The 18,151-nt window shown below is 42.4% G+C and overlaps 1 protein-coding gene across 2 annotated transcripts in view; it reads left to right on the top strand.

The window, feature by feature from the left end:
* The window catches only part of MPPED2 (metallophosphoesterase domain containing 2), a 113,259-nt gene that overhangs the window by 2,721 nt on the left and 92,387 nt on the right, over positions 1-18,151 (top strand). For both annotated transcript variants that reach the window (XM_053979738.1, XM_053979739.1), the window contains exon 2: positions 2,204-2,447. In XM_053979738.1, the coding sequence (XP_053835713.1) occupies positions 2,320-2,447 (128 nt within the window). In that variant the 5' untranslated portion in view covers positions 2,204-2,319. The remainder of the gene's footprint in view (positions 1-2,203; positions 2,448-18,151) is intronic.

The raw sequence follows: 18,151 nt of genomic DNA on the forward strand, positions 1-18,151 counted from the left end.
GTTGCTTTTAATTGCGGAAAAAAAACAACATTATGCATGTAATTTTCACACCACTTCTTAATGTATGAAGGCTCCAAAGTTCTTGCAGTGTAAAAGAAAAACTCTTATTTTTTTTTTTTTTTTTTCCTGGGGAGCTCTGATGGCCTGTCTTGTTAATGACAGTCATTTCTCTGGCAGGAAGATGTTTTCATTTGTATTTACTTCTCAGTACAGGGCAATTATGCTGCTCTGCGTTGTGCACTCTTCTTAGTTTCTATCTCAAAAGAACTGCAGCGCTTGGAACAGGACTGCAGTTTGAAGCAGGTGTTGTGTTTTAGTGTTATGCAAAATAACACTAAAATATAATTGTAGAGGAAATTCAGGAAACAGCTGCAAATTCGGCGCGGTAACCGCTAGGTTATGTGAGCAGTTCTTGCAGCACCTTACATCGCATCTAGCACAGCAAAGATGTGTTCCAGCAAAGCTCACCCTTGCTGATTTTTGCTGCTGAGACCTTGTTCTCATGAGAGAGGTCCGCTAGGTCTCACAGGGGAGGAGCAGGCTGTAACCACAGTTACAGTGCTCTGCCATCTCCAGTGACAGTTTTGAAATCCACGCTTTAACGTTTAATTTCATATTTTTTTTTTTTCCTTTTAATTTTTTTTCCTTCTACTTTTTTTCCTTCCGATGCTGAAGAAGATGAAGGGATAGAATGCAGTTGCTAGAACAAAGTTTGCGGCATGTCTTAACCCAGCCAACATATGGAAGCCTACGTAGGCCTGAGGTGGTAAAATAGTAAAATAAATGGCCTATAGCAGGCCATCTGCCATTTGCAGAGCGTTTCCATCGTGCCTCGTGCCAAACTGGAAATTAGTCTTTGTATTAAAAATATATTTGGAATACAAATCAAAGATTTCAAATGCTCAGTGTTACACATGGCAAGCACATTTCTATCTGGGAGCTGGAGAAGCCCAGGGAAATTGCACCGGAAAAATATTGCTTGGTTTGATGCTCGGGGCTCAAGTCCTTCTCTTCTCTTTGCCATCTCTTTGTCTTCCCAGTAAGCAAGGATTTACTTTTGTGAAATGCACTCCAGATAGGAGAAGTCCACTCTTGCACGCGGCAGCTAAAGGGAGGAATTTCAGTGGGCTCCGAGAGCGGTGATTTCATGTCCTTGTAGCTACCACAGCGTGTCCCAGCTGAGGATCTGCCTCTTAAACGGGGCTTTTACAGAGTTGCTCATCTTGAAAGTATCCTTCGACCATCTGCTGGTCAATTTCTGAAAGGAGGGCAGCCGAGGTATCCTCAGGATACTGACCGGACCCATGGAAGCTCGGGTTTTGCCCGGGAAGCTCAGCAGAGCATGTTTGGGAGGTTCTGGCTGTTGGGTTGTGCCGATATCACAGCACACCCCCAGGCCTAACGCAAAATGTGTCTAAGAGCACTCTGAAGAATCCGGACAGGGATGCAGAGAGAGGGAAGAGCCTGTTTCTTTCACCTTATGCAGAAACATGCATAAAATCGTGCTTTAGTCTGATAAATCATTGCTGTCTGCTGACAGTGAATCCAAACCAGTTTCAGTGCTAGTGAGCTACAGCGTGGATGTTTTGTTAACATTGCCTAGATACTCACTTTCTCTGGGCACATAAACGCCTCGATTCAGAGGTATTGGGGTGTGCCTTTTGCTGTGCAATTGTAACGTGTTCTCTACATCAGTTTCGTGTAAGTTTCTCAGTTATTAGCGTTCTAAAGCTACAGCAGCGGCTTGAAAACAAGTGTGCGGGTTTGTGGAAAGTCTTCTGTCCTTCTGGAAGCTGGGTCCACTTGTGAGTTTTCGTGGTTGCAATTAATGCAAGATGTTATTTAAAATCGAGGACATGAAATGGGGAGTATTTAAGTGGAGCTTTCAACACAGATATGTTATTCCCCCTTCCCCCATCCCCTGAAGATAAAGCCTTACTTTAAGCATTCATCCTTTGGATGTGTCTAATGATGATGGAGCTGGATGATGAGGTAATTAAAAAAAAAAAAAAAGTGAATAGTAATGAGTGGAGAGGGGTGATGGGTACGTGGGGAATATAGAAAAAGATCTCAGATCTGAATAGATCTCAGATCTGACAGGTCTCAAATCTGAATGGAAGTCAGGAGAGCGTGGAGCACTAGGTCAGGGTGTGTTTACATCTCATGGCTTACAGCAGCGTGTGCTGTCTGTCTCTCCCGGCAGAGGTCACGGAGTTGATGCGGAGCTGCTGGGAGTCGGGATCTGGCCGCACCACAATGCCCTGCCCTGCCCCTGGCCTTGGGAAGCTGTGAGCTTGCTCATGTCCATAAGGAGGAAGGATGGCTCATGGAATTCCTTCACAAGGCAAAGTTACCGTAACGGTGGATGAGTACAGCTCCAACCCCACGCAGGCGTTCACGCACTACAACATCAACCAGAGCCGCTTCCAGCCTCCCCACGTGCATATGTGAGTATTCCCTGCCTGTGTGCCTCACACCGGGACTGCTGCTCCGGGCGGGGCTGGGAAACTGGGAACTTGGCTTAGTTAGCAAGGGGATCTAAAAGGCAGAGTGGTTAGCAGGTTTTGGAGCCCGTGTGTCCGAGGGGTGAGGAGCTGGGCTCCATCCTCTCCTGGATGGAGGCGCTCGGTGCCACCACCTCGGTGAGACTCGGTGGGTGCCACCACCTCAGTGGGACTCAGTGGGTGCCACCACCATGGTGAGACTCGGTGGGTGCCACCACCTTGGTGAGACTCGGTGAGTGCCACCACCTCAGTGAGACTCAGTGGGTGCCACCACCATGGTGGGACTCGTTGGGTGCCACCACCTTGGTGAGACTCAGTGGGTGCCACCACCTCGGTGGGACTCGGTGGGTGCCGCCACCTCAGTGGTACTCGGTGGGTGCCACCACCTTGGTGGGACTCAGTGGGTGCCACCACCTTGGTGAGACTCGGTGGGTGCCACCACCTTGGTGAGACTCAGTGGGTGCCACCACCTCGGTGGGATTCGGTGGGTGACACCACCATTGTGAGACTCGGTGGGTGCCACCACCTCGGTGGGACTCTGGGACTCAGTGCCACCACCTCGGTGGGACTCTGGAACTCGGTGCCACCACCTTGATGGGACTCTGGGACTCGGTGCCACCACCTCGGTGGGACTCTGGGACTCGGTGCCACCACCTTGATGGGACTCTGGGACTCGGTGCCACCACCTCGGTGGGACTCTGGGACTCGGTGCCACCACCTCGGTGGGACTCTGGGACTCGGTGCCACCACCTCGGTGGGACTCTCCCCGTGCTCTCAAGCTTGTCACTTCACTGATCTCGCCCTCACTCGCCTGAGGGACCCATTGCGCTAAGATTTAAGCTCCCTTCCCCCAGCGCTTACACTCAGCTGCGAAATAGGCCTAATTGGGACTAATTGTCCCCCCCCCATCAGTGCATCCTTTGTCCTCCTGGTTGCGAGCGGAACGTGTGCCGCATTCCACATTCCACCCGCAACCTGCCGCACAAAGGAGCCGGGGCTGCCCCGCGGCTCCTGCGAGGAGCTGCAGACCCTTCCGACACCTCCCTTCGGCCCCGGCCGAGGGAACCGTGGCCAGGGGGCGGCTGGAGGCTCCTTCTGGCCTCACCTCGGCATTCCCGGCGGCTGTGGCACCCTGGTGGCACAATGGGCTGCTTGCTCAGCACAGCACCAGTTCCAACTCTGAATTTCCTTCCCATTGTTCAGCGGGGTTTGATCTTTATCGGTTATTTATGTGAAGGTTCTTTTTCTTTTAGCATTAATAGACTGAAAAGCACGTGAAACTAAAACAAAGCCGACATCCCTGGACATCCTGCGAGCCATTGTTAGGCAGGATTTTGAACCATGTCACACTATTGAATTTGATAAGGATTTTGCATAATAAGGGGGGAAAGTTGTATGGTACTTCATTGCATTTTTGTTATGTAGAAGCCTGCCGGAAGAGTCACAATGTAGGAGTTCAGCACCTTCTAATAGGATTTCTTGTGGTTACAATGTTCCTAAAGGCAACTTCAGGAAGGATGCTGAGTGTCTGTCGTGCATTCACTTTTCAAGGTGGAAAACTTTCCATTAATTACATTTGATTTATTAGTACTGCGGTGATGTAACTTTGATTTTAGAAACATTTCCGTGTCTCGAGTCACTTTTTAGACCTTTTGCCAGCAAATTCCTGGTGCGTGTTTTGCACTCCAGGCTGTGCTTCTGACTGACACTAAGTACAAATCTTATTTAGAGAATGAACTCAAAGCAAACAAAAGAAAATCAGAAGGCAGTTTTAAAGAACCCCCTCCCGTGACATTGACTTCAGTGGGAGCTGAATTTAGGACTAAGTGTGGTGTTCAACTCTGTAAAAATTGTTCATGCTTTGTTTAAAAACCTCACAAACATACAAGCACTCCTCTAAGGGATAGTGTAAAATGATACTAACTTGATGAATGTCTTGAAAGATACTTGTTTGGAAAAACTGTGTAGTTGAATTAAACACTGAAACTTCAAAGTGAGGTACAGCGACAGAATTTTAAATAATTTTAAACTTAAATACTGGAACTTTCTTAAAATCAGAAATTCGGGTTTGGCAGAAGGTGTTGGCGCACAAAAGGGAGATCAAAATCTAGAAAAAAACTGGCAATGAATTAGTCTCAGATCCACAGTGGAAGCAGACAGAAATGTTCCAGTGCAGGAGGTGAGTTCATAGGTCTGGGTAGCAAACGGCAGATTTTAGAAAACCTGGTAAAGAAAAGAGGGGATCCTACCAGGTGGGCAGAGGAAAGCAAGGAAGTGAAGATCTGAGTGTGCTGAGGGTTTGTGTGATGTGAGAGCAGCAGAACTGCTGCTGGGGAGGGGAGACTGGATTGTGTGGTAGCTTCAGATGGAGTCTTTATTGTCTTCTTAATGTATTGTAGTGGAAGTTTTGTGTGTTCATCTGAAAGAGGTTGTCATCAAGTGAGAAATCTTAACAGAAAATTGGTAAAAGCAGTATTAACAAAGAAACCATGATCTTTTTACCCTGCTCTGGCTCTGTTAGTGCTACACTGCTGCAGCTGCCAGGATTGATTTGATTTGGTTTTACAGTCTGCTTTTCTTTGTTGCTGTCTTTTAGAGTAACGCATGTGTGTGGTTTGTCGGTTTGCTTTTGTTTGTTTGTTTGTTTGTTTTTTCCCTAAGAGGGAGTTTGAAGAGGCTTTATTCTCTGGTGACAAATATATTTTAAAAATCGTGGGATGAAGAGAAATGAGTGAAGCAACACGGGAGCTGAGTTTTGTGACATGTGTGTGAACAGCAGGGCAATCTATTGCTGCAGGACCTGCTGCATGCCATCAATCAGGAGCTGGGTGCAGCTTAAGGACAGTGCTGCCTGCTAAAGGAAATGCTGCTTTTAGAAGCAATTCCTCTGCGGTTATGCATCTCCGTGTGCAAAGGTGAGAGCTGGTTTCTTGGCCTCCACAGAGCCATTTACAAGGTCCTGTGTCCTTTGGGCCTAGCTCTGATTTCACACAGAGTACAGTCCATGGAGTTTCACCAGCATTACCTCCTGTAAGGCACTACTTTGCCAAGTTCACGTGTCCCGGGCTGCTTCTCACACTTTTATTTTGTGCCTTTCTTGTAGTTCAGTCAGCTGGGAGAGAGTTCTCTTATCTTCATATGTATTTTTTACACTCCTTAGTCAGTTTGTTTAAGCGTGGTGTCAGTTAACAGCAGAGTATTTATTACAGCTCCCCTTGCTTGGGGCTGGCAGCTACAGCAGCTTTGTCAGTGCAGCCTCTGGATCGGTTTGTCCAACCACTTCACTTCATTTCATTTCATTTCATTGTGTTTCTCTGCTAATTAGTGTTTGAACAGGTATTCTAAAGGCAGTTTTTGCTGCACATTTGTTTTGCATAACGGGATGTAATTTAGATATTATTTTGTCATCTGAACCCACCCACAGGTTTCAGTGACTTTCTGACTGTTACAGAGTGTTTGCGTTTGATTGCTTTGTCCAGTTAGTGTTTACTTTCACTTCATTTTAATTAACAGCATCATCTTAGCTCCCTGCTTTCAAGGGCAGCTGCAAAATAATAAATAACTATCATATTATGGTTATTAATATTATAATACCTATAATATGCTTCTCTGTGCTTCGTGTTGGTTACTATTCTTTTGAAAGTTTTCATACTTTGAATTTTTTTGGCAAGAATTAAAGAGGGAAGTGCTTCTTGCTCCTTAGGTGTATAAAAGTGTGTTTGAGGGTTTTTTTTTTGATGTTTGTTTGTTTATTTTTAAACCAAACCAGCTTTTAAGCCTGTTTAGACTTCTGAAATATTCTGTATGAGGCTGCTAGCAGTGGTTCCAGCAATACCAGTGAGCAGCAGTGGGATGCAGCCTGGGGACAAATTCAAATGAAAACCTACTTCCTTAGTTTTTAACCAGACAGAAAAATCTTCCTGTTTAGGTACAGCACCCCATTTACTTGCAGAGGGAAAAAAAAAAAAAAAGAGTGAAATAAACCAAAATAAACCTTGTGTATGTGTTATGGAAATTGCCCCTTTGGACAGGCCTGTCTGGTGAGGATGAGGGAGTTTTGTGAGGATAAAATAGCTGCAGGCTTCTTTTTTTGGGGTAGTTTGAATGCATGTTACCACTTTGTTATGGTTGAAATTCAATAGTAGGGGAGTGAGAAAGAGGTTTGTGTGCCAGAGCAAAAGGCCTCCAAATAAGTTTATTCATACCTGGAGATACATTTTTCAATCTGTAACTATATAATTTTACTGCCTTTTCTGTACTGGAGCAGCACCTCACCACGTGACTGTTTTTATTTTAAAACATAGAGTATAAGCAGAGTTTTATATTGTTAGAAATATATGTGTGGTTGAATAAAGTACATAAATGCCTGATATGTAAAACCTGAAACTTCAAAGTAGGGTACAGTGACAGAATTCTAAATGATTTTTAACTTAAATACTGCAGCTTCCTCAAAATCAGAAATTTTGTTTAAAATTTTGGTTTAAAAATCAGAACATAACAATTAAAAAAAAAAACCAAAACCACAACTCTTTGATCATAGAAGAAAAAACTTCCAGCTGTGATGAAAGCTGACACTGTTAGAAGCCAGAGATGTTCTTAGACTACTAACCCTGACAGAGAGGATCTTGGTTTGTTGGGTTTTTTCCCCCTTTTCTTGGGGGAAAACCATCCTGCATTTAATGTGCTTTATACACTGAGACCAGAGGGAAATGAGGGGTTTGATTTGCAGCATTCCCCCTTTTTTGTTTCGTGCGAGGTGTGCAAAATATGAACTCACTTGACAGGTACAGAAAAGTGGGGCTGGTGTGAGTGGTGTTATTGGCTGAGGGGAAAAAAGAGATTCAGCCTTACAGCACTCAGCTGTAGCTGTGTGACTGATGGGACAGACTTGGAGTTCTGCTGGAAATTGCTGCTCTGGCCATTAGTAACACTCCTGTTCTTTATTTGTACAAAAGCATGCACAGCTTGTAACCGTTCAGGTTTCTTTTCACTACTTATTTTTCTAAATAAATAAATAAATAAATATTTCCAAATAAATAAATATTTCCAAATAAATAAATAAATGTTTATTATTAAATAAATAAATAAATAAGCACATATATATTATATATACACATATATATATAATATATATATTATAAATACTCTAAAGATACTCTAAAGATAAGATATTCTAAAGATATTCTAAAGATATTCTAAAAATATTTATTCTAAAGATATTCTAAAGGTATTTATTCTAAAGGTATTTATTATAAAGATTTATTATAAAGTTATTTATTATAATGGTATTTATTATAATGGTATTTATTATAATGGTATTTATTATAATGGTATTTATTATAAATGTATTTATTATAAAGTTATTTATTATAAAGATTTATTATAAAGATTTATTATAAAGATATCTATTATAACATTTAATATTATTAATATTATTTAATATTATTAATAATCATCTATTATAAATATATAATGAATACTCTCTGAAACAATCAGGTGGCATTTAAGCTCTGGCTGTGGGAACAGGAGTGCTTTGAATGAGTGCACTTAAAACAGGGATTTTCCCCTGGGGTCAGGGCTCTGATCAGCTCACCTTGGTGCAGGTTTGTCTCCTTTCCCTGGCTGCTCCCTTGTCCTGAATCAAGCCCTGTTTCGAGTGCCTGTGCGTGTCTGTGGCAGTGCAGATCTCTCCCATCTCGCTGATTTTACACTTTTCAAAGTTACTCGTGCAAAAAATGTAAGCAGCACCAAAGTTCTAAAGTTCAATTTTAGGTGTAAAATGAAAATAACTTTTTAAAGAAGCGGCGCTTGTTTGGGGTGCTGGAGTGTGGGGCACCACTTCCAGTGGTGGTGGAAGGCTCAGTTTTGTAATTAAAATTCAAATTTAGGCCCCTTGTATTGAGTTTACACAGCGCAGTCATCGTATGCTAAGCACTCTTGAAAAATTGATTAAATTTCTGACCTTTCTTTTTGTCATTGTAAAAAGGAGTAGTAATATCAACCTACCTTTAAAAAAATAGCCTGACATCCCTGGAAGGCTAATGCCAGTATTAAAAGTAAAAGTGCCATTATTATTATTATTATTATTATTATTATTATTATTATTATTATTAATATTATTAATGTAGGGCATGTTTAAAATAATTTTTTGTCACCATTGCCCTGTTCCTGCTGCTCCCTCCTGCCCCAGCAGAGCTGGCAGAGCCTTTTGGGGGCTGCTGGATGGACGCTGAAACAGTCCAGGGTACACATCTCCTTGTAGTGGGGTAGGGTTTTTGCTTTAGTTGGGATTTTATTTTATTTTATTTTATTTTATTTTATTTTATTTTATTTTATTTTATTTTATTTTATTTTATTTTATTTTATTTATTTTATTTTTTTATTTTATTTTATTTTATTTTATTTTATTTTATTTTATTTTATTTTATTTTTTTTATTTTATTTTTTATTTTATTTTATTTTATTTTATTTTTTTTTTAAATTTATTTTAATTTTTAAATTTTATTTTATATTTTATTTTATTTTATATTTTATTTTAAAATTCTATTTTATTTTTCATTTTTAAATTTTATTTTTATTTTTAAATTTTATTTTTAAATTTTATTTTTTATTATTTTATCTTTAAATTTTATTTTTATTTTATTATTGTTTTATTATTAAATTTTATATTTTATTTTATTTTATTGTTTTGTTTTGTTTTGTTTTCCCCAATGAGCTACTTGCAGTGATCTCTCTTGGTGTAGCCTCACCAGGGAGCTGGCTTAGTGTGATCTTAACTTGCTGGATTTTTTTTTTTTTTAATTTTTAATATCTTTAGCAGTTATCATCCTGGTTTATATTGTGGTGGACCTGGCAGTGCTAGATTAACAGCTGGAATTGACAATCCAGCCTCAACAAATCCACAATTCAGTCACAGCTTCCTCCTAATTACAACCAACCACACAGTGACACAAAACTTCAGCTGCAGCACCTAAAACCTGCAAGCCCCGTGGGCCACATCCAAAGTGAGAGGCTGAATTTGAGTTTGCAGCTGCTCCGGCTGCGGGCTCGTGCATCCTCCAGCGGGCAGGGAGAGCAGGGAGGGGAGATCTGTTCACCTCTGGTGCAGAAACAAGACTGATGGAGGTTTTCACTGGTGGAAATGGAGTCACTCTGGCTGCTGCTGGCCAAGCCTGAGAGGGGGGAAGGAGAAGTTTTGTGTGTGCATGTGTGCAGTTGTTCCTTCTTGCTGTATTAATGGTCACAAACCCTTTGTCTGTAGGGCCCCACTCAGTAGCTGAGCGCTGCCGAGGGAAATTTGCGTGGCACGATCTGGCTCTGGGGGTGGCTGTGGGGTTCGTTCAGTGCTCAGTGGTACTGAGACACAGCTGAGCTGCGCCTGCACGTGCATGGACAGCGCACAAATGCCTTCTTACCTTTTCACAGAGCCACAGAATCGCAGAATAATGAGGTTGGAAGGGACCTCAAAGATCATCAAGTCCAACCCATGCCCCAACACCTCACCTAGACTATAGCACCCAGTGCCACGTCCAGTCTTTTTTTACACACACCCAGAGATGGTGACTCCACCACCTCCCTGGGAAGGCAATCCCAGTACTTTATTATTCTTTTGGTGAAAAATTTCTTCCTAATATCCAACCTGAACCTTCCCTGACGTAGCTTGAGGCTGTGTCCTCTTGTTCTGTCAGTGCTGCCCGGTGGAAGAGACCGACCCCACCTGTCTGCACCTCCCTTCAGGGAGTTGTGGAGAGCAATGAGGTCACCTCTGAGCCTCCTCTTCTCCAGGCTGAGCAACCCCAGCTCCTCCAAACGTTCCTCACAGGGTTTGTGTTCCAGCCCCTCACCAGCCTCATTGCCTCCTCTGGACACGCTCAAGCATCTCAATATCCTTCCCAAACTGAGGGGCCAGAACTGGACACAGCACTCGAGGTGTGGTCTCAGCAGTGCTGAGCACAGGGGGAGATGTGTGATTCTGGCCAGGAATGCCTCGTGCAGCAGGGGCTCCTGCCACAGTGCCTTGTGCTCACCCAGGCAGCTCTTTGCTGTGAAGCAGCTCGACAAAAAAAACGTGGATCTACGTTGCAATCAGGACGTTGTGCTGTCACTGGAAACTTGTGACTTTCTTTTTTTTAAAAGTACCAGGGCAGTGGGGGTATTGTTGTGGAATTGTTCTTGCAGAATTGGAGCAGGTTTTCTTTAGTGCTAGAAGGGTGAGATACAATCTGTCCTGTGAAGCAGCTTCTAGAGCATAGATTTCCAAACAGAGAGTTAAAAACGACGTTTGCAGGCCCCACACTGCAAATCCCACTGGAGAATTTTTGGCTCATGGTTTTCTCCCCGTGGCAGGACGAGGCTGGTCCTCCCTGGCAGCAGCGATCCCTTGGCTGTGCCACACAGCTATTCCAGGGCAAGTGCTGCAGCTGCCTATCACCCATCTCACTCTTTTTCTTTTGCAAGCCCTTGCTAGAATTTTTTTTGTTGGGCAAACAAGCCAAAGGAAAGCCCCGTGAACAGTGTGAGTTTAGATGCCTACGCTATGTGTTAAATTATTATATTGCTGATGTTTGATGCAAGAAGTTTAGTGGTGCACAAAGTTTCTTTCAGGAGTGATCAAGTGTTGGTCGTGGATATCGATTTTTTGCACTCAATGTTGGCATGGTAGTTTTTTGAGTTTACATTTCTGATCTTGAGCTCCCAGAGGTGGCTTAATTTTGGAGCCAGTTGCCTAACATCATGGAAAAATTCAGAAATGGAGGGCCAGCGTGTCTCCCTGTCAAAGAGGGAACAGCTTGCTTTTGAATTCTGTAATATGCCACGATGTAACTTGAGAAAATAAATGCTTTGAGGCACAGCAGAGGTACAGTGAGGCAGGGACATGCCTTTAAAACATCTCTGAATGTCTCTAAGGCATCTCTGAGCAGTGAGCTGGTCAGGTTGCTGCTGGGAAGGCAGAGCCCAGCCTGGTGTTGGCATCACCTGCTGGGTAGGAGGTTCCCCCTGTCCTGCATGGGAAAATCATCCCCTTCGTAATTCACACCAGGCTTCCCCCAGTCCCTAGGAGTGGATTTCCCAGCAAGTTGTGAGTTTTGGTCCTTGGAGCAATGACTTCTTGTTTCCAGTGGTTTGGATCATACTTGGCAAGTGCAGCTGCAGCTTTATGGGCTTGAGGAGGTTGCTCCTGCTTGCAGAGGGCCAGAGGGTGACTGTGAGAGTGGCTCTGAGCTCCTCTCTGCGATGTGGACGAAGGCCAGAGCAGTGCAAAGGAGGCTGCGTGCACGTGGGCATGCACGTTCTGCAGAGCAGCTGTTTCAGAGCATGGAAACAAGTTGTTTGCTGGGACTTGGGAAATTCAAATGCACCATTTACTTTCAGTTTTGGTGTGGGCCGTGGAGGTTGCGGTTTTTAGGTGGTGTGTTGTAGCTCAAGTTTTGGTTGTTTTTAAGTTTTGGTTGTTCGTGTGGTTGTTTTTAATTAGGAGGAAGCTGTGACTGAATTATGGATTTGTTGAGGCTGGATTATCAACTCCAACTGTTAATCTAGCACTGCCAGGTCCACCACAATATAAACCAGTATGTTAACTGCTAAAGATATTAAAAATTAAAAAAAATCGAGCAAGTTAAGATCTCATCAAACAGCAAACATGTGTGCCTTTAAAGCACTGAAGTCAAACCAGTTCTGTCCCGTGGTAAATGAGACTAGACTCCATTTAATGGATTTTGTTTTGCTGCCTTTTTCAAACAAAAAGCTAGGGTAGGATAATCTTGCCCCCAGTAACGTTCCTGGAGCAGTACCAAGTGGTTGGAGCAGAAAACAGCAAGTTTGGGTTCCAAACAATAAAGTTTAGGTACCTGGCATTGCAGTAATTTTATTTATCTCCTGAAGAGCTGGCCATAAAGCTCGGTCATAACCTCCATAAAGCTGGAGCTCCAGCACAGGAGCTGAATGTGTCCTGCAGGATGTGCTGCTGCTGCTGTCACACAGTGCTGGGGAGGAGCAGTGCTGAAGCTTTCAGAGCGGGCCACATTCCAGAATTCCTAATCCCCAAATACAGTTGTAACTGATGGATCAGGCCCACTGTATTCCTGCCAGCAGAGAGGTCACCTGTGTGACAGAGAGATGCTTGCCCTTATTTTTATATGCCCTATTTCTAAATTTAAATTCCTACATGTAAATCATTATGTGGAGGGGAGCGACAAATAAAATCCCGTCTCCGGTTTTTACTGAAGGATCATTTAAATTACTGTGCAGTGTAGTGTCTTTCAGGGTTTGTTTTTGTCACAGGCCGTGGATTTCATATTCCCAGACCCTCTCTTCCTTGCACCCTGGCTGACATTAGGGCTGCAGAGACTCTGCTGGATGTTGACAGGGGGGAAAAAAAAAAAAAATGCAGCACCAGAGGCTTCCTTGCAGCAGAGTCTCCACTTAGTGTAGCTGGCATTAACTTAAATCCAGCACATTAGACTTAAAAGCACACAGCCATTAAGGGGAACTCTCCCTTCCCTGGAGGGCAGCAGATGGAGAGGGGCAGGGGGAGGGAGTGGCTGTGATGCAGGGGCTGGATCTGATGGAGCTGGAAGCCAGCACACTTCTGTTTACCCGGGATAAGGGATTGGGGGTGTAGTGGCTGCCAGCATGAAGGTCAGCACATCACTCCTGAATGTTTGGCTATTCCATTGGTTTATGGCAGGGAAAAGGTGCTGGTCCAGTATATCTTGCCCCCTGCTCCTTTCAGGTAGGGAGCAGCAAGGAAAAAAGTCATTCCTTTTTAATTACTCCAGGCTTCCCCGTTTCTCAAAGCCGCCCTTGGCCAGCAGTGAGCATTAGCAGTGGGTTCTTTGCTCTCCTGTGAATGGTGAGGTAGTAGTTTTGGGGGAAATAATGTTCAGAATTGAAATTTCATGTCATCCAGCATATTTAATAAATAGGAGCCGTGTCCTGTACTTGTGAAATGCAGTGATTAGTGACATCATCATTGCTTCCCATGGGACAGGACCTGCCACTTAAAAATACCAGATTAAGTGGCTCCCTCAATTTTAAGCAACAATTCTTTCAAGGAGTTATTTGCTCTGGTTGTTAGCAGCGTGCATATAAGATTATGGTAATTGACAGATATTAAGGAAGAGGGAAATTTTGTCTGTGTGGTGTGTTTATTTTGTAAATTTAAAGTCATCCAGGCGTTCACTTTTCCTCTGGGTGCAAAGCAGTGAATAAATTCAAACTAAATAAATACACAATCATATATGAAAGAAAAAAAATATATACAACCTGGGTGTAATCTTTGAATTACTTGAAAGTTTTTATATGTAATTGTTTCCTTTCAATGATATCTCTCTTGACATTAGTTTGATATTTTTTTTTTTTTTTTATCATCTTGTTTGTTGAACAGGGATGTTTGCAAGAAGAATTAATTTTGTTCTGCTCTCCATCCTATTCTGTACCTTGACATTTTCCACCTATGTACCCTCCTAGGGCTTTTGAGAGAGAGTTATGATTCCTATTGTGACTTGTTAGATGTTTTGGAGGCTAATTCAATTGTTTGTATCAAGTTCTGAAGACAGTGTTTCTCCTACAGACACACAGATCAAATCCTGTAGTAGGAATTTCAGACGCCCTCAGAGAATTAAAATGCTGATGGTAATGCTGGGGGGTGGTGTATGATTTTTTACCCCCCTTTTTTTATCTCCACCGTGACCCTTGGTGGTGTTCTGCTCAGCTGCTCTGCACGTGCTGCTGCCTTAATGCAAGGATCACAGAACCTGGCACAAAACACAGACTTTTAATGCATGGAGTTGTCATTTCTTCTTGCTTGTCTGTCACCACCACTTCTGTGCCTTCGAGAAGGCAGGTTGGTTTAAGAGTGTGTGCATGTAGAATGAAGTCTTCATTTTCTTTGAGTGAGGACAGCAAGGAAACCCCTGGTCTCAAGGAATTAAAGTGGTCTGTATTTAGGGGGACTTTGTTTTGTCTTCTGGCTCATTCATTTTAAATATCATTATTAACACAGCTGATTTTCCTGAAAAGAATCCTTGCATCCAGTGTAGATTGTGAAGATAAACACTAATTGAGGTTGAAAATTAATTTTGGATCACCTGGCTTCCTTGAGAGTCTGTTCATACCATCATTTCATACAGTCACTATTTTCAGTGAGTGCTCCTCTCAGATGCCATCCTACAGCATGAGAAAGACCTCTTGGAAATGATCTCACTCAGTGGGGAGTTAAAAGGTATGAACTGAAACTCCTGTAGCCAGGAAGTTGGTAGAGGGTTTTTTTTTTTTTAATTAATTAGTTCAGATTCAATGGGGTCCTGTAGAAGATTTGGAGTAAGACATGGCAATTTCCTGTATATTTGTGTATCTTATATCTTCTGTAAAAAGACAGTGCCATTTCTTTGGGTCCAGACACTTCTATAATAAAATACAGGAGGGATGGACTGGAGATGACCAGTACAGAATAAATAGAAGTTCAGAAATGTGTAAATGATCTCAAATACCCAGAAATAACCTGAGATAAGATGCTGGCCTGAGGTGTAGTTCTTAGCACACCCTGCACTTATAGCCATATTTACTTTATTGCAATTTTACTGCCTGCATGTGTGTTTCAAGACTTTCCTGCCCTACCATGAAGTGCAGCAGTGTGATACATATCTCACAGTATTGCTGTGTTGGAATCTGTCTTTTGTGTCTTTGTTTGTGTTTTATTATTTTGCTAACAAAAAAAGGGTTTTCAGAGTTTGAACTTCCAGACTCATGCCTTGTAGTTTTTTGCACGGAAGCGTGGTCATGCTGACCAAGAGGTTGTTTATAGGAATTAAAGGAGAATTCTTTCTTGTGTTTTGTTGCTTTTGTGGGTTTTAAAAAAAAATTTTAAGGCTGCTAGTGGGGTAGAATTTCTGTTTGCTTAGTGTGTTATTAGATAATGAGCTCTGAATGAAAAATCAAGCATCCTGCTGTCTGTCCTCTGAGTCATCTAATCCTAAACACCATGCTCTGCATCCATACAGCACAGACAGTGCTGACGGGTATGTTCAAAGAATTTAGGGATTGTTTCTCGCCCCTGTCTATTTTCCAAACAGAAAAAGACAGAAATGTAAGAGTTTAAATGTCAAATCTCTGATGGTATAACTGAAGTAATAATGTCTATATATATATATATATAATATATATATATAATATATATCTAGAATTTAATATTTAATATTTTATATATATATATAAAAATATATATAAATATATATATATAATATATATTTTGGGAGGGTACTAAAATCAGAATATCATTTTATATATAAAATAATATTCTGATTTTAGCACCCTCCCAAAAGGTGCAGAAGAAACATTTGAGTGGAGCATGAAAAAGTTTCTTGAACTGCCTTAGCCTGCACTTAGTTTACTTGAATATTTGGACGTGAAGCAGTGAAAATCAAGAAGCCAGGGATAAGGATGGCTCTGTCTGGGAGAACTGTGGAAGAGAGTAAAATCTGGGCTCTCACAGGTGGGTGTAGCCTTGAAGCAGTGACCACACAGGGCACAGCAAAAACCTTTTCCTGTTTGCCTTACTGTAGTGGTTTTGGTTTGTTAATTTAAGATTTCTTTAATTTGAGATTTTATTTTTTTTAACTAATGTGTTGATGAGTGTGGTGGGTTTCAGTGTTGGTTGATTACTTATGTATTTTTTTTTTTTGTTGTGAGGTAGGAAGACAGCATTAGGGGAAGGGTAAAGTAGGTTTAAAATTTTAAAAGGGGATAAAGAAAATTTTATTAGCAACTAAAAGAAAAACAAAATAGTAAGAAATAAAACAAATTTTTGGAATACTTTTCTTCCCTTTACAACTTTTTTTTTTTTTAATGTACAGAAACAAACCCTAAAATTTATAGTTAGTTTACTACTTTTAAAGTAGTCTTTTTTTAGTTTACTTAGGGAGAGAAGTCTCTCTTGTTAATGTTATGGAGATTGCTCTAGAAGATGAAAAAATTAGGTTTTTTTGTGGCTCTTTTTTATTTTATTTGTTACTGTGAAGTTTTTCACAACGTGCTGCTGCCTGTGTTTTTGAAATGCGTTGCAGAGGCACACTTGTGTTTTCTCTGGGGAGCCTTGTGCCTGTGGTTTGGATGTGCCCTCTGCAGCTGTGATGCAGCTGCCAATTGACCTGGCAGCTCCAATCGAGGTAGGAGGTCAGCGGTGCAAAGGGAAAAAGAGCCGTGTTCATTAACCCCCGTGTGCCTCTTGGCACTTAGCAGAGGTGGCGTGGGTAATTACAGCAAGGACTTGAAAATGGAGACATTTTCGGAGGTGCTTCCCCCCACTGTGAGAATGTGCCTCGGTGATGGCATGGGGTGGGGGGGACACACCAGTGTGCCCACGTGCCATTTAAATAGCTCTGGATTCTGCATCATAAATATGCACCGGGAGCAGGGGAGGGGAAAAAGCCCAGCACGTCCTCTCAGGATGCTGTCAGGGCCAAGCAGAATCTCATTAGGGACAACTTCAAAGATCACTTCCTCGTGTCCACAAAAACAAGTGTAAATTATCTTCTGTGAGCCTGCTGTTAGCAGTTGCGCTGCTACATTATGCATGTAGCCCAGACTGCTCGTGGTATCAACAAACTGTACCAGGTTTCATTAGGGTTTCATTTTTATGCAAGGCATGACCACTCCGCTACTAATTTGTTGTCGTTTTGGCTAATACAGTATTTGACTTCAAATTTCCTGCTGCATTAGCTGTTAGCAGTGCCTGAAAAGGTGTTTTTATGGAGCAATGGCATCCAGACAATCCCCTGTATTGACAGCTTTACTTGCTTTCTCATTCTTCTTCTTCCTGCACTCAGTGAGAGAGGGGGTGGCTGATCCTGACCCTCTTGGAATGAAACCTGAAGGAGCTTTCAGTGATGCTGCTCTGCAGCACGTGACTTAAATGCTTGTGAAAATGGTAAGGAGGGTTAGAACTTCAATGCTGCGTGCTTTTTCACTGCCCCATCGTACACATTGGAAAGGCCAGCCTGTAAATGTTGCTGGGGAAATGTTTTGAAGTGGTGAAATGCAGCCCCTGTGCATGGAGGCATTGCGACAATTTTCTGTGGGATCAAGATTTTTGAGATCGTGTTCACTGTCCTTGCAGAAACAGTAAGATGCCATGGAACAGTCTCCTGAACTGTATTGCTAAAAAAGAAGGAAAAATACTTTTTTTTTTTTTTTTTTTCTATTTTCCCGTGGTATTTTTGGCCTTTCTCGTGTGCCTTAATCATTGCTGAAAGAAAGCATTCACTTGCACGCCTAGCCAGGGCTCGCCACTGCACTCTGGAGCTTGCCCGTGCTGAGGCCTTGGTGGAGCTGTGGGCATGGGATCACAGCTACAGGAAAATGGGCATGGACTGAACAAACCAGCCTAACTTCTGGAACTAAAGAACGAGGTCACCTCTGGGGATAAAAAAGCTGATATTGTGAGAAGAAAGAAGCAGCAGGGAAGTTGTTAACAGACACAGGGGTGTCAACCTGAGTAAAAATGCCACTTAGAGCATCCACCAGTTAGATTAATAAAAAGATGTGTGCTTGCCTCGTGGGCAAAGCAGAGCTACCAATCAAACAGTGTGTGACAAGATAAGAAGTAAATAGAAACAGTGATTAGAAGCACAGTAAAGGCTTTTGCTTGG

The sequence above is a fragment of the Vidua macroura genome, chromosome 6 (genome assembly GCF_024509145.1).
Source record: "Vidua macroura isolate BioBank_ID:100142 chromosome 6, ASM2450914v1, whole genome shotgun sequence".
Taxonomy (NCBI): domain Eukaryota; kingdom Metazoa; phylum Chordata; class Aves; order Passeriformes; family Viduidae; genus Vidua; species Vidua macroura.